The sequence below is a fragment of the Lolium rigidum genome, chromosome 7 (assembly GCF_022539505.1).
Source record: "Lolium rigidum isolate FL_2022 chromosome 7, APGP_CSIRO_Lrig_0.1, whole genome shotgun sequence".
NCBI classification, from domain to species: domain Eukaryota; kingdom Viridiplantae; phylum Streptophyta; class Magnoliopsida; order Poales; family Poaceae; genus Lolium; species Lolium rigidum.
The window spans coordinates 3984126-4004445 of NC_061514.1; the positions used below are offsets into that span (position 1 = coordinate 3984126).

The 20320-nt window shown below is 44.0% G+C and overlaps 2 protein-coding genes and 1 long non-coding RNA gene across 3 annotated transcripts; 2 read left to right on the forward strand and 1 right to left on the reverse strand.

Moving 5' to 3' along the window:
- Positions 1 to 11345: 11345 nt before the first annotated feature.
- LOC124669628 lies at positions 11346 to 12512 on the forward strand. Its single transcript, XM_047206209.1, has 5 exons — positions 11346 to 11521; positions 11627 to 11941; positions 12014 to 12169; positions 12264 to 12350; positions 12413 to 12512. The coding sequence occupies exons 1-5, from the start codon at positions 11346 to 11348 to the stop codon at positions 12510 to 12512; spliced, it is 834 nt and encodes a 277-aa protein (XP_047062165.1).
- Positions 12513 to 12666: 154 nt separating this feature from the next.
- LOC124670746 lies at positions 12667 to 14384 on the forward strand. Its single transcript, XR_006992639.1, has 6 exons — positions 12667 to 12711; positions 12868 to 12930; positions 13535 to 13615; positions 13835 to 13876; positions 13978 to 14043; positions 14303 to 14384. It is a non-coding gene; the product is annotated as an uncharacterized LOC124670746 (long non-coding RNA).
- An 873-nt stretch (positions 14385 to 15257) lies between these two features.
- On the reverse strand, positions 15258 to 18388 carry LOC124674237 (protein argonaute 2-like). The gene is made up of 2 exons (XM_047210276.1): positions 17239 to 18388; positions 15258 to 16839 (listed from the first exon to the last, which is right to left on the reverse strand). Exons 1-2 carry the CDS (start codon positions 18303 to 18305, stop codon positions 15381 to 15383), a joined length of 2526 nt encoding a protein of 841 aa, XP_047066232.1. The 5' UTR covers positions 18306 to 18388; the 3' UTR covers positions 15258 to 15380.
- Between the last annotated feature and the right edge of the window lie 1932 nt (positions 18389 to 20320).

Sequence of the window (20320 nt, forward strand, 5' to 3'; positions counted from 1 at the left end):
ATGATGCTTATTATTAATTGTTGGTACCTCTCCATGATTGACATAGCTGTTGGATGATCTTATTTGCATGTATCTCATTATGAACTGCTTAAGTATTAGCCATAGCATGAGAATATATACATCATATGAGCAAATGTGTTCGTGAAAGTTCTTTTATCGCTCGGTTGTTAACTGAATTGCTTGAGGACAAGCAATAAGCTAAGCTTGGGGGGAGTTGATACGTCCAAAACGTATCTACTTTCCCGAACACTTTTGCTATTGTTTTGCCTCTAATTGGTGTATTTTGGACACAACTAACACGGACTAACGCTGTTTTCAGCAGAATTGCTCCAGTGTCTCATTTTTGTGCGAGAAATCCAACTTTCGGGAAAAACCTCGGAATTTATACGAAGGCCCTATTTTCCCCGAATATTGGCGGAGCCAGAAGGGCAAGCCAGGTGGGGGCACGAGGGCCCCACACACTAGGCCGGCGCGGCCCAGGAGGGGCCCGCGCGGCCCTAGTGTGTGGCGGCCTCGGCTGGCCCCCGACGCCCTCCTTCGGACTACTTATCGCCCTCGACCTAAAAACGCACGGGGAGAAGTCGAAGTCGCCAGAAACCCTCCAGAGAGCCGCCACATCGCGAAACTCCGTCTCGGGAGCCAGAAGTCTCCGTTCTGGCACTCCGCCGGGACGGGGAATTGGAGGAGATCATCACCGCCATCACCACCAACGCCTCTCCATCGACCAGCCATGTTTCCCCCATCCATGTGTGAGTAATTCCCCCGCTGTAGGCTGAAGGGGATGGTAGGGATTGGATGAGATTGGTCATGTAATAGTCATAAGATTGTTAGGGCATAGTGCCTAGTATCCGTAGATGTCACTTTTATGATATTGTTGCAACTTGTTATACTTAATGCTTGTCACTAGGGCCCGAGTGCCATGATCTCAGATCCGAACATGTTATTGATTCATGAAGATATTCGTTGTTTATGATCTTACCCGCAAGTTGTATACACACGTCGCTGTCCGGAACCAATGGCCCCGAAGTGACGAAATCGGGACAACCGGAGGGAATGGTAGTGATGTGAGGATCACATGTGTTCACGGAGTGTTAATGCTTTGCTCCGGTACTCTATTAAAAGGAGTACCTTAATTTCCAGTAGTTTCCCTAGAGGCCCGGCTGCCACCAGCTGGTAGGACAAAAGATGTTGTGCAAGTTTCTCATTGCGAGCACGTACGACTAAATATGGAACACATGCCTATTGATTGATTAATACTTGGATACCGTTTTATTATTATCTGCAAATGCCCCTGCTTTGATTGTTATATGAGTTTCTCTCATCCATGCAACGCCCGTTAATCCGTCCCCTGTGCCTACGGTATTTTAATCCTGCTGTTTACTATAATCACTACTGCTGTCTTTATTTCACCGCTGCTCGTTATTTCACTATTCCTACTGCTATAAAACTGTTACTACTCGATAAACTCTTGCGAGCAAGTACTGTTTCCAGTGCAGCTGAATTGACAACTCCGCTGTTAAGGCTTACAAGTATTCTTTGTCTCCCCTTGTGTCGAATCAATAAATTGGGTAATACTTCTCTCGAAGACTGTTGCGATCCCCTATTCTTGTGGGTCATCAGAGATCCAACGCCAAATACAAGATCTCCTCGCTAAAGGGTATGTTCGAGAAAGCCTTAGCCCTTGTGCCGTTCCGGTGATTCTTGTTCCTAAACCGGATGAGACGCAACGAATGTGTATGGATTGTCGTCCCATCAATGCCATTACCGTTCGTTACCGCCATCCCATCCCGTGTTTAAACGACATGCTTGATGAATTGAGTGGTGCCACCATTTTCTCTAAGATTGATTTGCGTAGTGGCTACCACCAAATTTGCATGGCAATTGGTGATGAATGGAAGACGTCATTCAAGACCAAGCTTGGTCTATATGAATGGCTTGTCATGCCATTTGGTCTTTCAAATGCTCCTTCGACTTTTATGCGTCTTATGAATCACATTTTGAGACCACTCATTGGCAAGAGCGTGGTTGTTTACTTTGATGATATTCTCATCTATAGCAAAACTCTTGAGGACCATGTTCAACATGTGAGAGAAGTCTTATGCATCTTGCGCCACGAGAAGCTCTTTGCCAACCTCCCAAAATGCACCTTTGCTCAAAACAAATTGTTTTTTCTTGGTTTTGTGGTTTCTGCCAATGGAATTGAGGTGGACTCTTCGAAGGTTGATGCCATACATAATTGGCCCACGCCTACCACCGTTGGGCAAGTTCAAAGTTTCCATGGACTCGCCGGATTCTACCGCCGCTTTGTGAAAGATTTTAGCACCATTGCTTGCCCTTTAAATGAGCTTACCAAAAAGAATGTCCCATTTGTGTGGGGCAAGGCCCAACAAAATGCTTTTGATGAGTTGAAGAAACGCCTTACCGAAGCTCCTCTTTTAGTCCTTCCAAACTTTGCAAAAACTTTTGAGATTGAATGTGATGCGAGTGGGCTTGGTATTGGTGGAGTCCTTATGCAAGATGGAAAACCCGTGGCGTATTATAGTGAGAAGTTGGATGGCGCACGCCTCAACTATCCTATTTATGACAAGGAACTTTATGCTTTGGTTCGTGTTCTTGATGTTTGGCAACATTACCTTTGGCTAAAAGAGTTTGTTATCCATTCGGATCATGAGTCCTTGAAGTATTTGAAAAGTCAACACAATTTGAACAAGAGACATGCTAAGTGGGTTGAGTTCATAGAGTCCTTCCCTTATGTTATCAAATACAAAAAGGGCAAGGAAAATGTGGTTGCGGATGCCCTTTCCCGCAAGAATACTCTTCTACTCACCCGCTTGGAGTTTCACATTTTGGGCCTTGAGGAGATCAAAGAACTTTACCCTTCCGACTCTTTCTTTGGACCAATCTTTGCAAAGTGTTCCGTTGACCGAGGATTTGATGGTTTCTATTTGCATGATGGCTACTTGTTTAAAGCTAACAAAATTTGCATTCCCGAGTCTTCTCTTCGTAAGTTGCTTTTGCAAGAGTCACATGGAGGTGGTCTTATGGGTCACTTTGGACGAGAGAAGACATATGTCATGCTCTCAACCCACTACTATTGGCCAAGAATGTACCGCGACGTGGAACGCCTTTGCCGACGGTGTACAACGTGCTTACAAGCTAAGTCTACAACCAATCCCTATGGTCTTTACATGCCTTTACCCATTCCATATGCACCTTGGTCGGACATAAGCATGGACTTTGTACTTGGCTTACCACGCACAAAACATGGTCATGACTCAATATTTGTGGTAGTGGATAGGTTCTCTAAAATGGCTCATTTCATACCATGTCATAAGAGCGATGATGCTTCACACATTGCTTCATTGTTTTTCAGGGAAGTGGTTCGCCTACACGGAATACCGGCAAGCATTGTGTCGGATCGAGACGTCAAGTTTATGAGTTATCTATGGAAGTCGCTCATGGAAAAGTTTGGAGTGAATCTCTTGTTCTCATCATCCTCGCACCCTCAAACCGATGGACAAACCGAAGTGGTCAATCGAAGCCTCTCAACACTCCTCCGCACACTTGTGAAGACAAATTTGAAGTCATGGGAAGATTGCCTACCCCATGCGGAGTTCGCCTACAATCGAGCCAAGCACTCCACAACTTCACGGAGTCCCTTCATGATCGTCTATGGATTCGAACCTCCAACGGCACTCGACATCCTCCCACTAACTCTTCATGAAAGGACGAACATGGACTTCGACAAGCGCACCACCACCATGAAGAAACTACATGAAGAGACAAGAGCAACCATACAAGAGCATGTACTTCGCCAAGCTAGCCGCCTCAACGCCAAGAAGAAGGAACGCGTGTTTGAAGAAGGAGACCTCGTTTGGATCCACCTAAGGAAAGAAAAGTTCCCTCAAGAACGCAACTCCAAGCTCAAGCCAAGAGGAGATGGGCCTTTCAAGGTTCTCAGGCGCATCAACAACAACGCCTACGTCATCGACATACCAACCTCAAAGTACTTGGTGAGCAACACTTTCAACATCTCGGATCTCTCACCCTATCATGGAGATGAGGAGGAACAAGAGTCGAGGACGACTCTCTCCCAAGGGGGGGAGATGATGCGGGGTGGCCTTTGGACACCTCCTCACCAAGACCAACAAGTCCCCCAAGTGGACCAATGACACGGGCTCGAGCTAAAGCGCTACATGATAAGGTGAACTCGCTCCTCACTACCCTCGATCTCGGTACCCCATTGGATGGAATGCTACCTCATGCCGACACGCTTTGTGTTATTAGGTACGTGGAGCATCAAGACCCTGGAGAGGATGACACACCATGGTCAAGGGAAGGAGAGGAGCAGCTGGTCGAGAAGATGCCCAAGAAGCTGGACCCGAAGACAATCGAAGCGCTCGAAGGGAGAAGGGAAGCTGGCCGGCGCAGGACCCGGTCGACCGGCCTCACGACCGGACCATCCGGCCCTAGGCCCGGTCAACCGGTCGCCAACCGGATTCCCTCGGTCCTGACCGGGCGTCGTACCGGAAGTCAACCGGACGGAGATCTGCGAAGTTTCCGGTTGGCGACCGGTCGACCGGCCCCACGACCGGACCCGCCGGCGCCAGGCCCGGTCTGACCGGCCCCAGGACCGGATCCGTCGGGATTTCCCCACCAAACTGCCTAAGTTATCCACTTATGTACCTGTTCGCCTTGCTGGCCATGTATGCCTATATAAGGACCCAGGACCCCTCCTTTACCCCTTAGACTTGAATTAAGCTTAAACACAACTTTGAGCTTTGTCTCCCTAGGGTTAGCATCCCTTTGTAATCAAGGCATCCTTGTTGTTGATTTGGATATGGTTGAGTGAGATTCTAGTACAAGTTACTCTCTCTCCCTCACCAATCTCTTCTTCTCCAACACCAATCTCTCACCGGGAATTCTGCCGCGTGCCTCTTCCTTGGTGATTCTATTGGCGTGGTCCATCGAGCCACGGGGGTAAGTATCGGGTGTATCGGGTTGGTGTGCGTGCGTGAGTACCGGTGTTCTTTGTGTTCTTCGTGTTCCTCGCGCTCTCCCACCTTTTCCCCTTGGATCTTGGGTCAAATCGCGAGATCGGGCCAAACCCTAGATCTCAGATCTCATCACTACCGGTAGAGCCCTCAGCCTCGGGGGAGAACTACTCCCTCCTCATCATGGGAGACAGCAACGGCGATGAAGATGGCGGTGGTGTCGATGGAGATGGATTCTGGGGGCAATTCCCCGTCCCGGCGGCGTGCCGGAACAGAGACTTCTGTCCCCCGAACTTGGCTTCGCGATGGCGGCGGCTGCGTAACTTTTCTCGTATCGTGGCTGGATGTCTTAGTGTTTTCGCGAAGGAGAGAATATATAGGCGGAAGGGCGTCCTCGGAGGGGTCCCGAGGGGCCCACACCATAGGGGGGCGCCCCCCCCCCCTTGGCCGCGCCGCCATGTGGGGTCGCCACCTCGTGGCCCCTCTCCGTCTCTCCTTCGTGTTCTAGAACAATCCGTGGAAAATAAGGTCTTGGGCTTTTGTTTCGTCCAATTCCGAGAATATTTCATGTGTAGGATTTCTGAAACCAAAAACAGCAGAAAACAGGAACTGGCACTTCGGCATCTTGTTAATAGGTTGGTTCCATAAAATGCATAAAAATGATATAAAGTGTGAACAAAACATGTAGGTATTGTCATAATATAAGCATGGAACATCAGAAATTATAGATACGTTGGAGACGTATCACTCCTCCTTGTGGTTGGCTTTTAGATTGGTATCTCCTCTCTGGTGTCCTGATTTTGTCGTTATCCCTCCAAGAGTACTCCACCGGGAAGACATGGATCGGGCGAGAAGGTAGATCTGGAAGACAGGGACAGAAAACAGTACTCACCTTGAAAAGACTCGGTGTAAGATTAGATCAGCAGAGAGAGGTATATATTGACAGTTTTTAGGGTAAGGTGAAGAGTTGGAGTCAAAATAGAGGTGAAACGGAGTTTGGAAGGGCGAAACAGGACACGTGACGCAGCCTGGGGTGGAGCTCGCACCACCAGTGCTCTTTCAGGTGGCATTTGTATTTCAATACTTCCAATCATAAGAGTCCTTATTTCAATAGTATTTACACTTTTCTTTGTCACATACCTAGAATTCTTCTTTGGAAAATGAATAGTATGCTCATTTCCCTTGACATTGAATGTCACCTTTCTCTCAGTACAATTAATCAAAACCCCTTCAGTATTTAGAAAAGGTCTTCCAAGAATAATAGATAAATTATCATTTATGAGGCATTTCTAATATAACAAAGTTTGTAGGTATTTTCACATCAGTTATCATGATAGGAACATCTTCACATATACCAGTAGGAATAGAGTAGACTTATCGGCTATTTGGAGAGAAACATCAGTGTGCACAAGTTTATTCAAATTGAGTTTCTTATATAAAGATACATGCATAAAAATTACACCAGCACATAAATCACACAAAGCTTATTTAACATAGGTATATTTAATCTTGCATGAGATAGTAGGTATACAAGGATCTCCACGATTTTCATGTAGTTTTCCTTTAAAGGATTAATTAGCAAGCATGGCAGTTACGACTTCATTGGGTATTTGGATTTTATTAGTGACAATGGCTTTCATATATTTACAATGAGGAATTTTAATAGCATCAACAAGAGAAATTTGTAAACATAGATTCTTTATTAATTCAAGAAACGTTTCAAATCTAGCATCATATGAAGTTTTCATTACCTCTTGTGGATATGGTATAGGTCTTTGTACCCATGGGCCCCTTTCATTACCTTGATGTGGTGGATGTTTCTTATTTTTTACCTTTATTCCTTAAATATTGAGGATCCTCTCGAGCAATGGATTCATTTTCTTCATCATTTACACTCTCTTGTTGTTATTCATTGGCTTGAGATAATTCCACATCATCTTCTTCATTGTTATTATCTTCAGTTTCAGCATTAGAAATAGATATGTCGTTTTCTTGTTCTTCGGAATTCCCATTAACTTCACTTTCATTGGGAGATTGTCCTGCAAAATATTTCTTTTTAAGAGCATCTTGTTCTTTTCTCTTTGGATGCGCCTCAGGATAATCAGGGTCCCGAGTACTTTCACATCTTCTAGTTTCAACTCTGCATACTTGCCTCTCCTTTCAGCAAGAATCTTCTCATATAATTTATTTAAAGTTAGATAATTTGTTAAACTTGATTATTCATCATATTACAAATGCTTATTAATCATTTTAATAGAATCCACACTATAGTTTAAACTTATGCGGAGGAATTTAATATTATGAGAATTCTTCATCAGATTCATTCTAATATCGTGCTTAATAGCGTCTTGGTGATAAGAAAAGTTATTTGAATGATCCACATATGATATTTCAGTAGTGGGTGATACCTTTTCATTACCTTCAACAGAAAATATAACATGCACTTGAATAGGAAAACATGGTTCATCAATAGGGAATTTGATACCCATTTCAGACAACCTCTTCAAGTGATAGGTTTTAATTCCCTTCTCTTTAATAGACCTTGAAGCCTCTTCCATATCTTCATTGGTTAACTCGAGAATACCCCTTCTTATTAGAAATCATATCAGTTTTATCTTCTTCTTTCGTATGCCAACCTTAATGATTTTGGGAGATAGTTTCCAATAATCCCCCTTGGCTTCATCAATGGTATGGTGCCTGAAAATATTTTCCGCAATACTATCTAGATAAAATCTTGATTCTTCAGTTAGTCCATTATAAAATATATCAAGTAGTTTATAATCTTTAAAACCATGGGCATGGCATCTCTCAAGAGTACAATATCTCCTCCAAGTTTGAGGTAGTCTTTATTTCTTACTTTGTGCAAAGTTACTAATTTCAGCTCTCATGACATGAATCTTATCGGCAGGGAAATACTTATTAAAGAAAAAATAAATGCATGCCTCTTTACTAGTAATTTATTTTGGAGCTAATTAGTTATACCAAACTTTTGCTTCTCCTCCTAAAGAGAAAGGAAACAATTTCAAGAAGTAATAGCGTTGTTGGATTTCCTTTTTACCAAATAGACCAGCTAGTTCATTAAGGTTTGTTAAATGTTCATAAGGGTATTCCTCATCTTTACCATAGAACTTAGATGCTTTAATTATTTCATAATCAAAATTGAACTCATAGTCTTTATCTTTAATGTAGATTGCAGGTGCATATGATTTACTAGCAACATGGAATAATTATCCAAGTGAAGGACTCATACAAGCATCAAAGTTGTCTAAATCATCTAAATCAATATTCATAAAAGCTTTAGTGAAAGCAATATCTTCTTTGGAACGTTTTTATTTAGAACTAGTTGCAATGTCATTTTTATCATAAAGTTTATCTTCATCATATTCAGATGCTATATCATCATTGGATAAAGACTTAGATAAATTAGGTGTCACCTCTTTATCTGTGCCATCATCCAACAATTCATCTTCAATATTAGTATGAATCCTAGATAGTGGTGAACTTAATAGGGCAGTAGCATTGTTTCAAGTAACATGAGTAGTAGCAGCAATATGTGAAAAATGTGGCCTATTAAGTAAGTCTGCACTTCTTCGAGTAGTAGAAGGCATCAGAACCTTCTTAGAAACATCCTTATCATTTCCTGTGACGAGAAATAAATAAGTATAGCAAGTAAATGATAAAAAGTGATCTTACCAATAAATCTAGGTTCCCTGGCAACTCGCCAGAAAATGACTTGATGCTCACAAGTATAGGGGATCGCTAAAATCTTCGATGGTAAGTATTACCCATACTTATAGTTTGACTCAACGGGAACACAAGAATACCAATAAAACTTTAGCAATTGGGCTCTCTCATCCACACATGTATATCAATATACTCAAGAAGCAAGTGGTGATTATAGCAGTTGAATCAAAACAGTAGATAATAGTAGCAATGTAGCATATATAGTTCCGGTTTTAGTGAGCTTGTAACTTCACTGGCTAAAAGCATAGGCATGAGGTGATAGCGGGGTGTTGCATGAATAAGATTGTTCATATAGTGTAATACAAATAACATAGTGTTAATCTCTAACTCTGTTGTGTGTAGGTATGTGCTCCAAATATGGTTATGCTTACTACCCAAGAGAATATGCACAACATCTATTGTCCTACCCGTCCATTTCACCGAGGCCAACTTGGAACTACATTTAATCAAGGTATACCCTTTCGAATATCTTGGAACAATGTATTAGCACTTCATGAACACACAATATCCTCAAACTGCCACATATTCCCCTTGTTTTACCTAACTGTCACTTTAGGGATGGAGTCTAGGCACCGGCAATTCCTGGAAAGAAATAGATCAGAACCTACCACTACCATGACATGTCCTAGATCAGCAAGAACATGAGAACACAAAACTCGTAGAAATTGAGGTAGGAGGAGGAGGAAGTGTAGGCGCTTACCGGTGCGAAGCAGCCACATGTGGAGAGGACACCGTAGGTGACATCCCACGGGCGCCGCCCAGCTTGCATGGAAGTGTGGTATCCGGGTCTACCTCACGGGCGCCGACGAGCTCAACCACCGTTTGGAAAGGGGATGGAGGAAGAATCAGGTTTCGATCTGCTAGATTTATTGAGCCGCTGCCTTCCCTCCTTCTCCATCGTCGATGTTGCGACTCGCGCGGGAGAGAAAGGTCGGTGCGAGAGAGGGGCGACTCAGGGATTTGTTCCATGGGATAAGGGTCGAGTTTTTTTCCCCGCAAAAATGAAGGGGAGGCGGGGAATAGGGTAGGGGTGGAATCCTGAAAGGGCTTAACCGAACACATCGTAAGAGAGGGTCAGGATTAAAACCCCGTGGGTCTGATCTCAGCTAACCCATGGGATTTTAACCCGAATGAGGTAGGATGAAAGGAACAAAGCCTTAAAGGGAGTCACATCCTAGTTGAAAGTTTATGACCACAAAGAAAAAAAGAACTGAAGGTTGGTTCTCTCTCCGTTCCATATTAGTATGCAGATTAGATTTGATCAAAGGTAAGCTTTGGAACATTTGACTAATAAGTATAAGATAAAATACCAACATCACATTACCTATTGTATATGTGGAGATTTTTTTCTCCCGGGCCTTTTATTTTTAGAAGTTCAAAAATTAAATTTACGAGTTTCAAAAAAGTTTTAAAAGTGGGATGTAGCAAATGAATTATCCCACAAACATGCAAAAATTCAATTTGAAATACTTTCTATTCTAATCTACACAAAGAAAATGTGTGGATCTCAGTATGCATATTTTTAAATCTCCAAATTTTGATAGATTTTGTCATTTTTGTTTAGTGTATGATAAAAGAAATCGCATTGAGATTTTGCATGCTTGTACATCATTTACTATAAACAAGATTTGTTTTCAGATTTTTCTAAAAACTTATATATATGATTTTTAAAAAATAAATAAATAAAGGGATCAATGGAGTTCGGGAGGCAAAGACATTGTAGATGGAAATATAGTTTTATTGGAGTATATAATTAGTCAAACTTTGTAAAGATTGGCTTAGATCCAACCTTATCTATGCTATATATTAAGCGTGGAGGAAATCAAAGTCTCACAAAGCTCCACGGTAAGTGCACTATAGAGTGTCATTTTCTTCCCATCAGCGGAATCGAAAGTATTCTTTACGTATTCTTTTTTACATTTTCTTTGTGTAGATTAGAATAGAAAGTATTCTTTTTTACATTTTCTTTGTGTAGATTAGAATAGAAAGTATTTCAAATTGAATTTTTGCATGTTTGTGGGATAATTCATTTGCTAAAATTTCTTTACGTATTCTTTTTTACATTTCTTTTACTTTATTATTCAACAATAATTTTTTAAGATAACTTCTTCATCATAATTTCCACTGCCAGTTATCTCATGTTACGGTCTTTCTTTTTAACTATTCAACGGTAATTTTTCGATACATCGTTCCGGTCATAATTTTTTGGTGCAGTTATCGTACGTGTACGACAATTTTTTTACCTCCTTTTTTAAATTACTCGACGGTATCATTCCGGCCGTAATCTTCGCGTGTCTTTTCGCCAGTAATTTTGTGGTAGTGGCACCTACGGTTTTTTGTCCCTGTTTTTAACTACACGGTAATTCTTCAACACACCTTTCCGGCTGTGATTTTTTTTTTTTTTTTGCTACCGCAAGTCTTCGAGGGTGCATGATTATGTTGCCGCACTTCATTGCCCAGTTGCGAACGGATAATTTCCCCTTAGTTTGACTCGAAGGCTGAGGGGTTTTGGCAAAAAAGAAGTCTCGATCCGCCGGCCCGTTAATATATGCACCTCCCGCTTTTCACCTCCCTCACTCCCTCCCTCCCTGCCACACCACCGGCGCGATGACATCTCCAAGGAAAAGTCGCGGCGAGGGGAAGCCAGCCGGTGGGTTCGGGTTCTCCGTCGCCGGCGACCGCAAGCGCAAGCGTTTGGCCGAGTACCCCTGCGTGTCTCGCCTCAGACAGCGGCGGCTCATCCTCTTCCTCTTTAGCCACGATTTCGTCCAAACCCACGACGCGTACGTACTGAACCCCCGCTTAATTCCTCCATTGATTTGATATCTTCCAATGCATGCATACAGCTGTGGATGACTTGCCTGACCCCGCGACATCCGTGCATCCAGATTCATGGGCGAGACGGCCGTGCTCATCGACGTGATGCACCTGCACCGTCTGGTGCTTCACGGCCAGTGGAGCGACGCCATCAGCTACCTCTCCCGCTTCCTACCGCCCGGCCGTCCGCTCGGCGTCCACGGCCGCGCCCTCTTCCACTTCCTCCGCGTGCACAAGGCTATCGACGACATCGTCGCCGGCGGAAAGGAGGCCCTCTCCGTCACCGCCGCCGTTGCTCTCTGCTCGCACCGCTTCGTCACGCGCAGCCCTGCCCTCACCAAGCTCCACGCCATCTTCTCGTCCCTCGTCGAGTCCAAGACACTCAGGCAATCAATTCATATATCTACTTTTCATGTCCTTGAGCCTCAGCAATACTTATATTGTGTTCCTAAATGCAGGGACTCCATGGACATTGCGCGCATGAGGTGGGAGGCGTCCTCCATTGTGGATGACCTGCTTGATCAAACGCCAGAGTTCAGAGACCATATGCGTCCGTGCCGCCGAGGATCAATGAATCCCCAGAACGTGCTTCCCCTCGGCTTCGGCCACGCTAGGCACGCTACCACCTAACCCCCCACAGCTTCTTGGCTCGATTCCTTACGAGTGACTGACTGTCAGTCTGATATCTGCTGCTTTTTTTTCTGCTAGTTTCCGTCCGAGACGCCACGTCAAGAAACAGGGTGGGCAGGTCCCGGCATCTGTGGTGGCCAGGATTTATCTTCAGAAGAAGAAGATGTACGTACATCATACACTCTATTGGCACGAGCTGAAGTGCTCTTCAGTTCTGCTTGTTTTAGTCTCTTCCTGGCATGCTTGATGCGAACAACTCAGACTAATCAGTTAGAGATATCCCCCCTTGCTTTGTCTCCGCAGGCTGCCTTATTCGACTTCAACTGATCACTCTCAGGGATTAACTCACGGTACGATATCACACAAAGATCTTATGGCTTCCCTGTAGGGCAACCCTCAATTTTTTTTTATTATGTATGGTACTCTGCTTATTACTCCACTAACATGATTTTTTTTCTCTCTCCCTCTTGTCTCTCGACGCCAGAAGCCTTAGTTAAGGCCAAGGAATGGTTGGTGGACCTCGTTGGTATACAACTACTCTCCTGCTCTAGCTCTATTAATTTGCTATTATTTATTACTTTCAGTACTTCATATATATGTATGTCAGCGACTGTACTTGTGCTCAACAACTTGTAGAATAGGATCTTCACAATAGCAACTGATGAACTTATATGATCTTCAGATAGAAGTGTGGAAGCTGGTAAGCCGCGTCAAGGGGATCCAGTTCGATCAGCATGTAGCAAGGGTAACTTCCACTCTCCTTTCATCCAGTAAACCTTTACCTTTGGTCCCATTTAAAGAAGCATTTAATTTACTGTCGTTTCCAACTAAAAACATTTGATCTATGCAATAAGGGATCTCTACAGGCAGTAAATTGTTCTTGAACTATTTGCGCGCTACGGGTGCATAATAATTTTTCAAGCTATGATTTTAGCCCTGTAGCTTATTTCCCTGCAAAACTTGAATGAAGTAACTCAAGTAATAATGATGCTTCTATCATGCTTCATATTATTTTTGTTGCAACTGGTTCTTTGCTTTTGCCATCATGTTTGTGTTAATGCTTCTTTTAGTACATTATCAGTTCGGCAGTTGCGGCTTTATTTATAAAGAGGGGCGAAAGCCTATTTCGAGGAGTAAATTATTATGCTACATTCTCCCGTTCCCATTATCGTTTAGTTACTGTTGTTTTCCCTTCTTTTCAGAAAGTTATCTATATCTGAACATTCTTGGTGTGCGGAATAATTTATAACTGCAAACCCGTCCAGTACATCAGCCTCATCATGTTTGATGTTGTTCTTTGCACATTGCTACCTACTTGCTACTGTTTCTCACCTTTGAACTCATTGCAGGCGCTCCTGGCTCACAGACTAATTTTTCTACTGTCCCAACGTTGGCTGGAAAATCTCGCATCAGACTATTGACCGATCTTGGTAAATTAGTTGTACACCTTCAATTGTTTTATGAACCAGTGCTAGCCTTTATCCACACACTTAATCCCTTATGTCATTCTCTGTTAGAGATAACCACATGTCCAAGTCAAGTGGTTATATATCTCATTGATATTTACTCTCCCTGCCCTGTAATTTGTTGTCAATAATATATGTTCTCTTTCTTCGTGTCGAAATAATCTTGCTTTTTTGCAATGGCAGTTATATTAAGAGAGGCAAAGGAATGGATATTGTATCTTACTGGTAAGCTAGACTCGACCATGCAGTCTTTCATTGTGCCGCACTTGTTGATTAATATTTGGTGGCATTTCACTATGGCAACTGAATGGCTTATGTATTTACAGAGGAGCGTCTGGAAGCATGGCCAGACGCGAGTCAAGGGTATCCACTTCAGTATCTGAGTAAACAAGGTAAATTCACACTCTTTCATCCACCGGTTGTCTTGTCTAAAAAAACTTTTGTTTAGTCACCGGCTATCTGGGATCTTTAATGGTTGCTGAAATTATTCAAATCCGTGCCATACTTATGTGGACAGTTTTGTCACGTGACTCTGAGACACCAGATCAGCATTGTTTGCTGGTTGCTTCATGTTTCTAGCTGTTTTGTGTGCATGAAAAACTCAACACTGAAGTCGGCCTTGATGTTTCTCTTTGCAACTCATCGTCACAGGTGCTTTGGCTGATCGACTCTCAAAGACTGCAACTGGTGCCTTCACATGGCCTACTATCGGAAGTTCTAGAATCTCGTCAAATGCAGAAGCAGGTAATCTAGTTGAAGCTTGCGCCATGAAGTTATGTGCAGACTATGTAAAGTTCAGAAGAAGAAAAAAAATACTGCGCGAAATAGCTTCCTGCTTGCCTTTGGTCCTTTCAAATTTTGAGTTAAGGAAGCTATGTTCCGTTGATACCTCAAACCAGTGACCGTAACCGGTGTTCTTTGTGTGCAGGCATTGGCAATCTTTCGACCCAATGAGACTGTCACCGGACTCCATAGATGCTCCTCGGATCAACTAAGGATGGACTTCATACCAGATCTACTCCGGTCTTTCTAGCCTGTAGGGATCTGGTATCTCTTAGTAGAGTTTATATATTCATCATGTAGCCATGTAACTGCTGCTGAATTGGTGAGAAGAGAAAACATGTGCTATGTATACTGAATTCGTTGTGCTTGCCTTACTTTAGTTTAGGTCTATGCATGTTCTTTTGGATTTGTGAGTTGGAAACAAACTTTTTGGTTTGGATATTTTGGTGCTAGTTTCTGTGCTGCAATCTATTTTTAAATCTCTCGAGAGAAAAACATAAACAGATCAAAAATTGCTTTTGCATGTTCTTGCAAAACATGTTCTTGACCAAACAGACCAAGAACATGGACTGCTGTTTCACGAGTCATTCCACCACTCATATGAAGAGACAAACAGAATTTCCACCGTTGAGATCACAAACACCACATAAACAGTTCACGTAATGAACCAAAAGTCGCTGAAACTTAATGACAGCTCATTACCAGAATGTAAAACGCCGGCATCACCCAAAGTATGTCAAAAGCCGTTCTGGCTACACATCTGACTGCAAAAGACGTCAGGCAACCAACACGGCAACATAGCAGCTATAGTTAGACACAGACCTGACGCACACGCACAATGACACAACCACAAAAACGTTTTAAGCTTACAGTTTAGACCATACGAAGCAGTTTGTATATATATTACCAGACCAAGCTAAGTGACACACAGGTGGCAAAGCCGGTGTCAGATGAAGAACATGTTGTCCTGAAGATCCACATGCAGTGTCGGGAAGTTCCCGAACTCAGAACCACCCACAGAGGAGGCCGAGGATGAAGAACTGCGTGCCTGGGGCTGGGACGCCATCATTGCCTCATAGTATTGCCTGCCGCGGTACGCCGCCAGGTCGGCATAGTAGACAGGCGTCGCCAACGACACCGGCTTGGTGCAGCGAGCGAAAAGGAAGCAGAGGTTGTACACCATCTTCTGCAGGTCATCCGAGCTGAAGTTGTGCTCATCCATCAGGCTGTAGTAGTGTGTGGGCCGGCTTGTCCCGATAAGCCCATTGTGGCTGCACAGGTAGAAGTCGTAGGCCATAGGGTCGATCACGCTGGTGTCCACCACCGTGCCAGGAAGCACGTTGCCATTTTTCAACTGTGCCTCTTTCTTGTCCTTTGGGAACAGCCGTGTGTGGTGCCGCTTCTTGGCCACGATCACTGTGATCGTTGGCGAGTACCCATTGACCTTGATCCCCTTCTCCATATCTGCAAGCTCCTCGTTAAGTACCATCTCAAACTGCCCATCACTCACGCCATCACGGAAGTAAATGATCTTCTGAGGCTTGAAGCCGTTCTTCTTCTCAAAGACACCGATGAGCTCTCGGCAAATATCACCGAGGTGCTTGATCACCTCGCAGCGGTGCGGCTGGGCACGGATTCGAGGCACATACTTGCTAGCCCCACGATCAACGGATGCAACCACAGCTGCTATCGATGGACTTTCCACATTACCAGGCCCCGGGTGGTTCACATCCGCGCCAATGAACATGAAAGGCGCACCGTTGTCCACTGGAAGCCGGTCAACGAGCTGGACGTTGCTGCCGCCGAGCTTGCTGTTGATCTTCAGGGCAAGGTTGGACATGTACTGGTCCTGGCCCTGGGGTTTGTTCGCTACGTTGCTGAGAAAACACTGGGTTTGGATCCCCAGTTGTGTCTCGCAGATCAGCTTCAGTGTCTTGTACCCAGGATGCTGCTCAGACATCGGGCAGAAGAGGAGCTGCAGCTTCTGGTTCTTCTTCACTGCAGCCTGCTTTGCATTGTTGAGCTCCTCGTACAGTTTGCGTGGATCCGATAGCACTGACATTGCTGATAGATGCACAAAACATGGATCCTTGTACATCCGAATGCCAACGTCACAGCACTTCCTGACGATATAATCAACAAACATGGGTCCATTAAGCGATTGCTGCATGGAGTGAGATGGCCCTGCACTGAAGTCGACAATACCCCAACACTTGAGTTCTTTGCCCTCTACCAGCTTCTTCCTCACAAGGTTCCACTGGCAGTTCTGATCAACACTGCATTTGTTGGGCTGACCACCAGTAGTGGTGCCACCGAGTTTCAGGGTTGGAGGAGGAAGGACCCTACCGGTGACTTCCATCATCTCTAGATCCAAAGAAATCCCAAACTGTTGAGCTATTTCTCCCCTGCAAATAAAATGGCGATTAGTACCTCATAACAAACATCAGTTCTTTTGTACATATGAACTTTCTTTATTTTCAATTTTCCACAAAAAAAGTTGAAGATCTGTTCTCAAGCATGTATTGTGCCATTTCAAGACAAATAGTATGACAGAAAAGGGCTAAATATCAAGAACACAAAACAGACAAGAAGAACAAGAGTTGACAAACAAAATGATGACAGGATTACAGTCCACTGTCTCTTTCAAGAATATATTAACATGCATACCATGGTAGAGGTAATAAAAGAAGGACAGCACTAAATCTACTTTCATAGTACCAGTTAAACATTGCAGCAGGTTTAGTAACTTAACGGGTGGTTAAAATTTGTAGACAGCAGAAAGGGGTTCAGACTCAAACAGTTACCTGCAAGGCCCATCTCTAGCTCTCACCGCGTCCATAATCCTCTGCTTCCGGTCATCTGCTTTAATTAAAGCCATGCATTTCAGCTGTTTATCAGTCTCCTTACTCAAATTTGCCTTTGGATACCTCTGCCCTTCAAGAAGAATACAAAGCTCAATGGGCACATAATTTGGTTTGTCTTTGCTCTTGCTCAAATCCAAGCATGGAAGCATCTGATACTCAATAACCTTGCCATACTGCTGAGAAAAGTAGTCAACAAGCCTCTTCGCCTGCCCTGATTCCGAATCTGAAAAGGTGATCTGGCTGGCAGGCAAATCAGTCAAGCCTTGAATAGTGTACTTCTGATTGGTCCTCCGGTGGCTCACAGTAACACGTTGGCCTTTGAGCTCATACTCCAAATTTTTCAGTTGGGTCTTGTTTAGTGCTGTCCTGTAGTCAAGGGGCCTTATGAACTGCTTGACATGATCCAGGACACATCCAGCTTTGCGAAATGGCATAACTGAATAGTCGACACATAAGACCAGCCCTTTCTGAGTGTGTTTAATGGTCTGCTGGGTTCCTGACATAGCCACAACACCCCGCCCGAGATCGTAACTGCTTTCGGGTGAGTAAAATCCCTTGCCAAGTATTATCTTGCGCCAGCAAGAAGCCTCGCGCACAACGACATCAAGACCCTGCAAGACCTCCCTAGGCACAGGAAGCTCTGAGAGTTGGCTTAAAGGAAGCTGCTTCTTGAACTCAACTGATACAATGTAAGTCTTGGAACGAACTCTGACACGGAATAAACCTTCTGGCAGTTCAGCAGAAGTAAATAGATTTCTCTTTCCATCATAAGCAACAGCCGATGAAAGCTGCCGAAAGCTTTCATCCTTGAAAAGCTCAGCCTTTGCAGAAAGAAAATCTGCATTGGAGAGCTCCTTGCCTGGAGCCTTTTGAGATGCTGGATCGAACTTGATATCTATGTCATAGTGAAAAATGGTGGACACCTTTTGGTAGTTGACTATGAAGTGGTTTACCAAAAGTTTGACCTTGGATTGAAATACCGCTCCTCCAGCATCAGGCCTTCGCATCGGCACCCGTCCGCCACTTGGAGACACAGCAACTGGGGGAGCTAATGGTTGTACTTTTGCGACTTCCTTGGAGGTAATGCGTTCTAGCGGTAAAGAAGAGCAGTTAGAAACACAAAAGGTAAATTTACAGGAAAAGTATAGTCAGCTAAGCCATATTTTCCCTCCCAATATATGTTCTGGTACAAGTTTATCCCAATTCGAGTAAATTTAGCATCTGATTCACTCTCAAGTTTGCATGTAAAAAATGCCAATCATTCGGAACACTGAATAGTGATTATTTCCCGCGCTGCAATTCATTTCCTTTTGTTCCCAAAAGGCAAAAGGTCTTCCAAGAACTGCCTTTCTTTTACCTTCTCTCTCGAAAGCACGAGATTACGAAATTCTATCCAAATCAACAAAGGCTACTGACTAAACGACACACTACTTAGAGAGATGCAGAAAATAGGGCGAAGTGGCTCACTAAAACTTTCTCGATATGATTCATGTCTAAGGACACAAGAATAAATGATTCAAACTGCAAGCTGGCAAACAAAATAAGAGTCGCTCTGATCCTAGCTACCTATTTATTTCGCATGTACTCTGCATCCTCTGAACCAACCAACTGGCAGCTCGAAACAGGGGAATTAAGTTTGCAAATGGTTTAGGCTGGTCATAGTGCATAGTATCATATTGTAGTATCATGCATATGATACTTGTCTATGATACTATCACTATAGTGGGTGGTATCATAGAGTAGTATCATAATCTTCTAAATTTATTGTTTTGTAGAATCCCAATACAAAATGTGTATACAAGATCTATTTAGCATTAGCTTTTCTCTTAACGTGAGCTATGATACAGTATCCACCTATGTTACTGTAATCTTATCTCTGCTCATTAATTAGATGACACATCAGCATTTTTGTGGGTCTAAGATGCATGATACTACCTAAGATACTAGCACTATGGCCAGCCTTAGGAAGTACTAATTCGCAGTTACTTACTCCAGTGCATACAAAACATAATTTTATATAAGCCCTAAGCGAAGTGCATATCGTAAAAAGCCACATAAATCTGCAAGGGCCTAATAAAATACAGTTTGGATCGCAGTTTCATCAGTCTAGCCAACAGACGAGCACTTCTCTGCTATACCATGGGCACAGAGAGAACACGCACAAACTGATCGATCACCTAAACAGATAAGTGGAACCAGATCGTGTAGACTTAACCAAGTATCACTAAATCCCCAGATGACAGCTACCTGTTTTTCGCATGTACTCCATAATACTCTGAAGTCTGAACCAACCAACCAGCTGTTAGCTCGAAACAGGGGAATTGAGTTTGCAAATGGTTTAGGAAGTACTAATTCAAAATTAAGTACTTCAGTGCATACCAAACATAATTACATGAACCTAATCGAAGTGCGTATCATAAAAAAAAGCGCATAAATCTGCTAAGGGCCGAACAAAATACAGTTTTTTTATTTAGAAAAACAGGGCACTGCCCCAGTTCCATTGCTGAAACTAAGTCAACAAAATACAGTTTGGGTGGCACACCCATCAGTCCAGTCAACGAGGAGCACTGTATAGTGTATACAGTCGGCACAGAGCAAGCAAGCACGAATTGATCGATCACGTGAACAAACAAGCGGAGCCAGATCGTGCAGGCTTAATCAGCTACCGCTAAATCCCTAGATGACTTGACGATGAACCGTCAATGCCTCGACGGAAACAGAGTGAGCTAAAAGTTAAGCAGGCAAGTAAAAAAAACAGGGGAGGCGCTTACCGACGGATCCAGAAGGGCGCCCTGCCCCCTCCGCCTCGACCCTCCTCGGCGCAGCGGGTTGCGCCGTCGCGGGGGCGTAATCCCCGCGCCCTCTCCCGGGCTGGCCCCACGCGTTCCCGCCACGCCCGGGGGCGGGCCCGTACCCACGCCCGCCGCCAGCAGGACCACGCCCACCGGGCGCGGGCGCACCTCCACCGTAGCCTCCTCCTCCACCTCCGCGGCCGTTGCCGCCTCCCTGAGGGCCAGGGCCT

What these genes read in the sequence shown, in the direction of transcription:
- LOC124674237 (XM_047210276.1), bottom strand. Translation starts at nt 18,305, where the DNA reads ATGCGAAGGCCTGATGCTGGAGGAGCGGTATTTCAATCCAAGGTCAAA. An exon ending in GCTAGAGATGGGCCTTGCAG is followed by an intron (nt 16,840 to 17,238) that starts GTAACTGTTTGA and finishes TTTTATTTGCAG; the next exon opens with GGGAGAAATAGCTCAACAGT.
- LOC124669628 (XM_047206209.1), top strand. Translation starts at nt 11,346, where the DNA reads ATGACATCTCCAAGGAAAAGTCGCGGCGAGGGGAAGCCAGCCGGTGGG. An exon ending in GTCGAGTCCAAGACACTCAG is followed by an intron (nt 11,942 to 12,013) that starts GCAATCAATTCA and finishes TCCTAAATGCAG; the next exon opens with GGACTCCATGGACATTGCGC. An exon ending in TATCTTCAGAAGAAGAAGAT is followed by an intron (nt 12,351 to 12,412) that starts GTACGTACATCA and finishes TGCTTGTTTTAG; the next exon opens with TCTCTTCCTGGCATGCTTGA.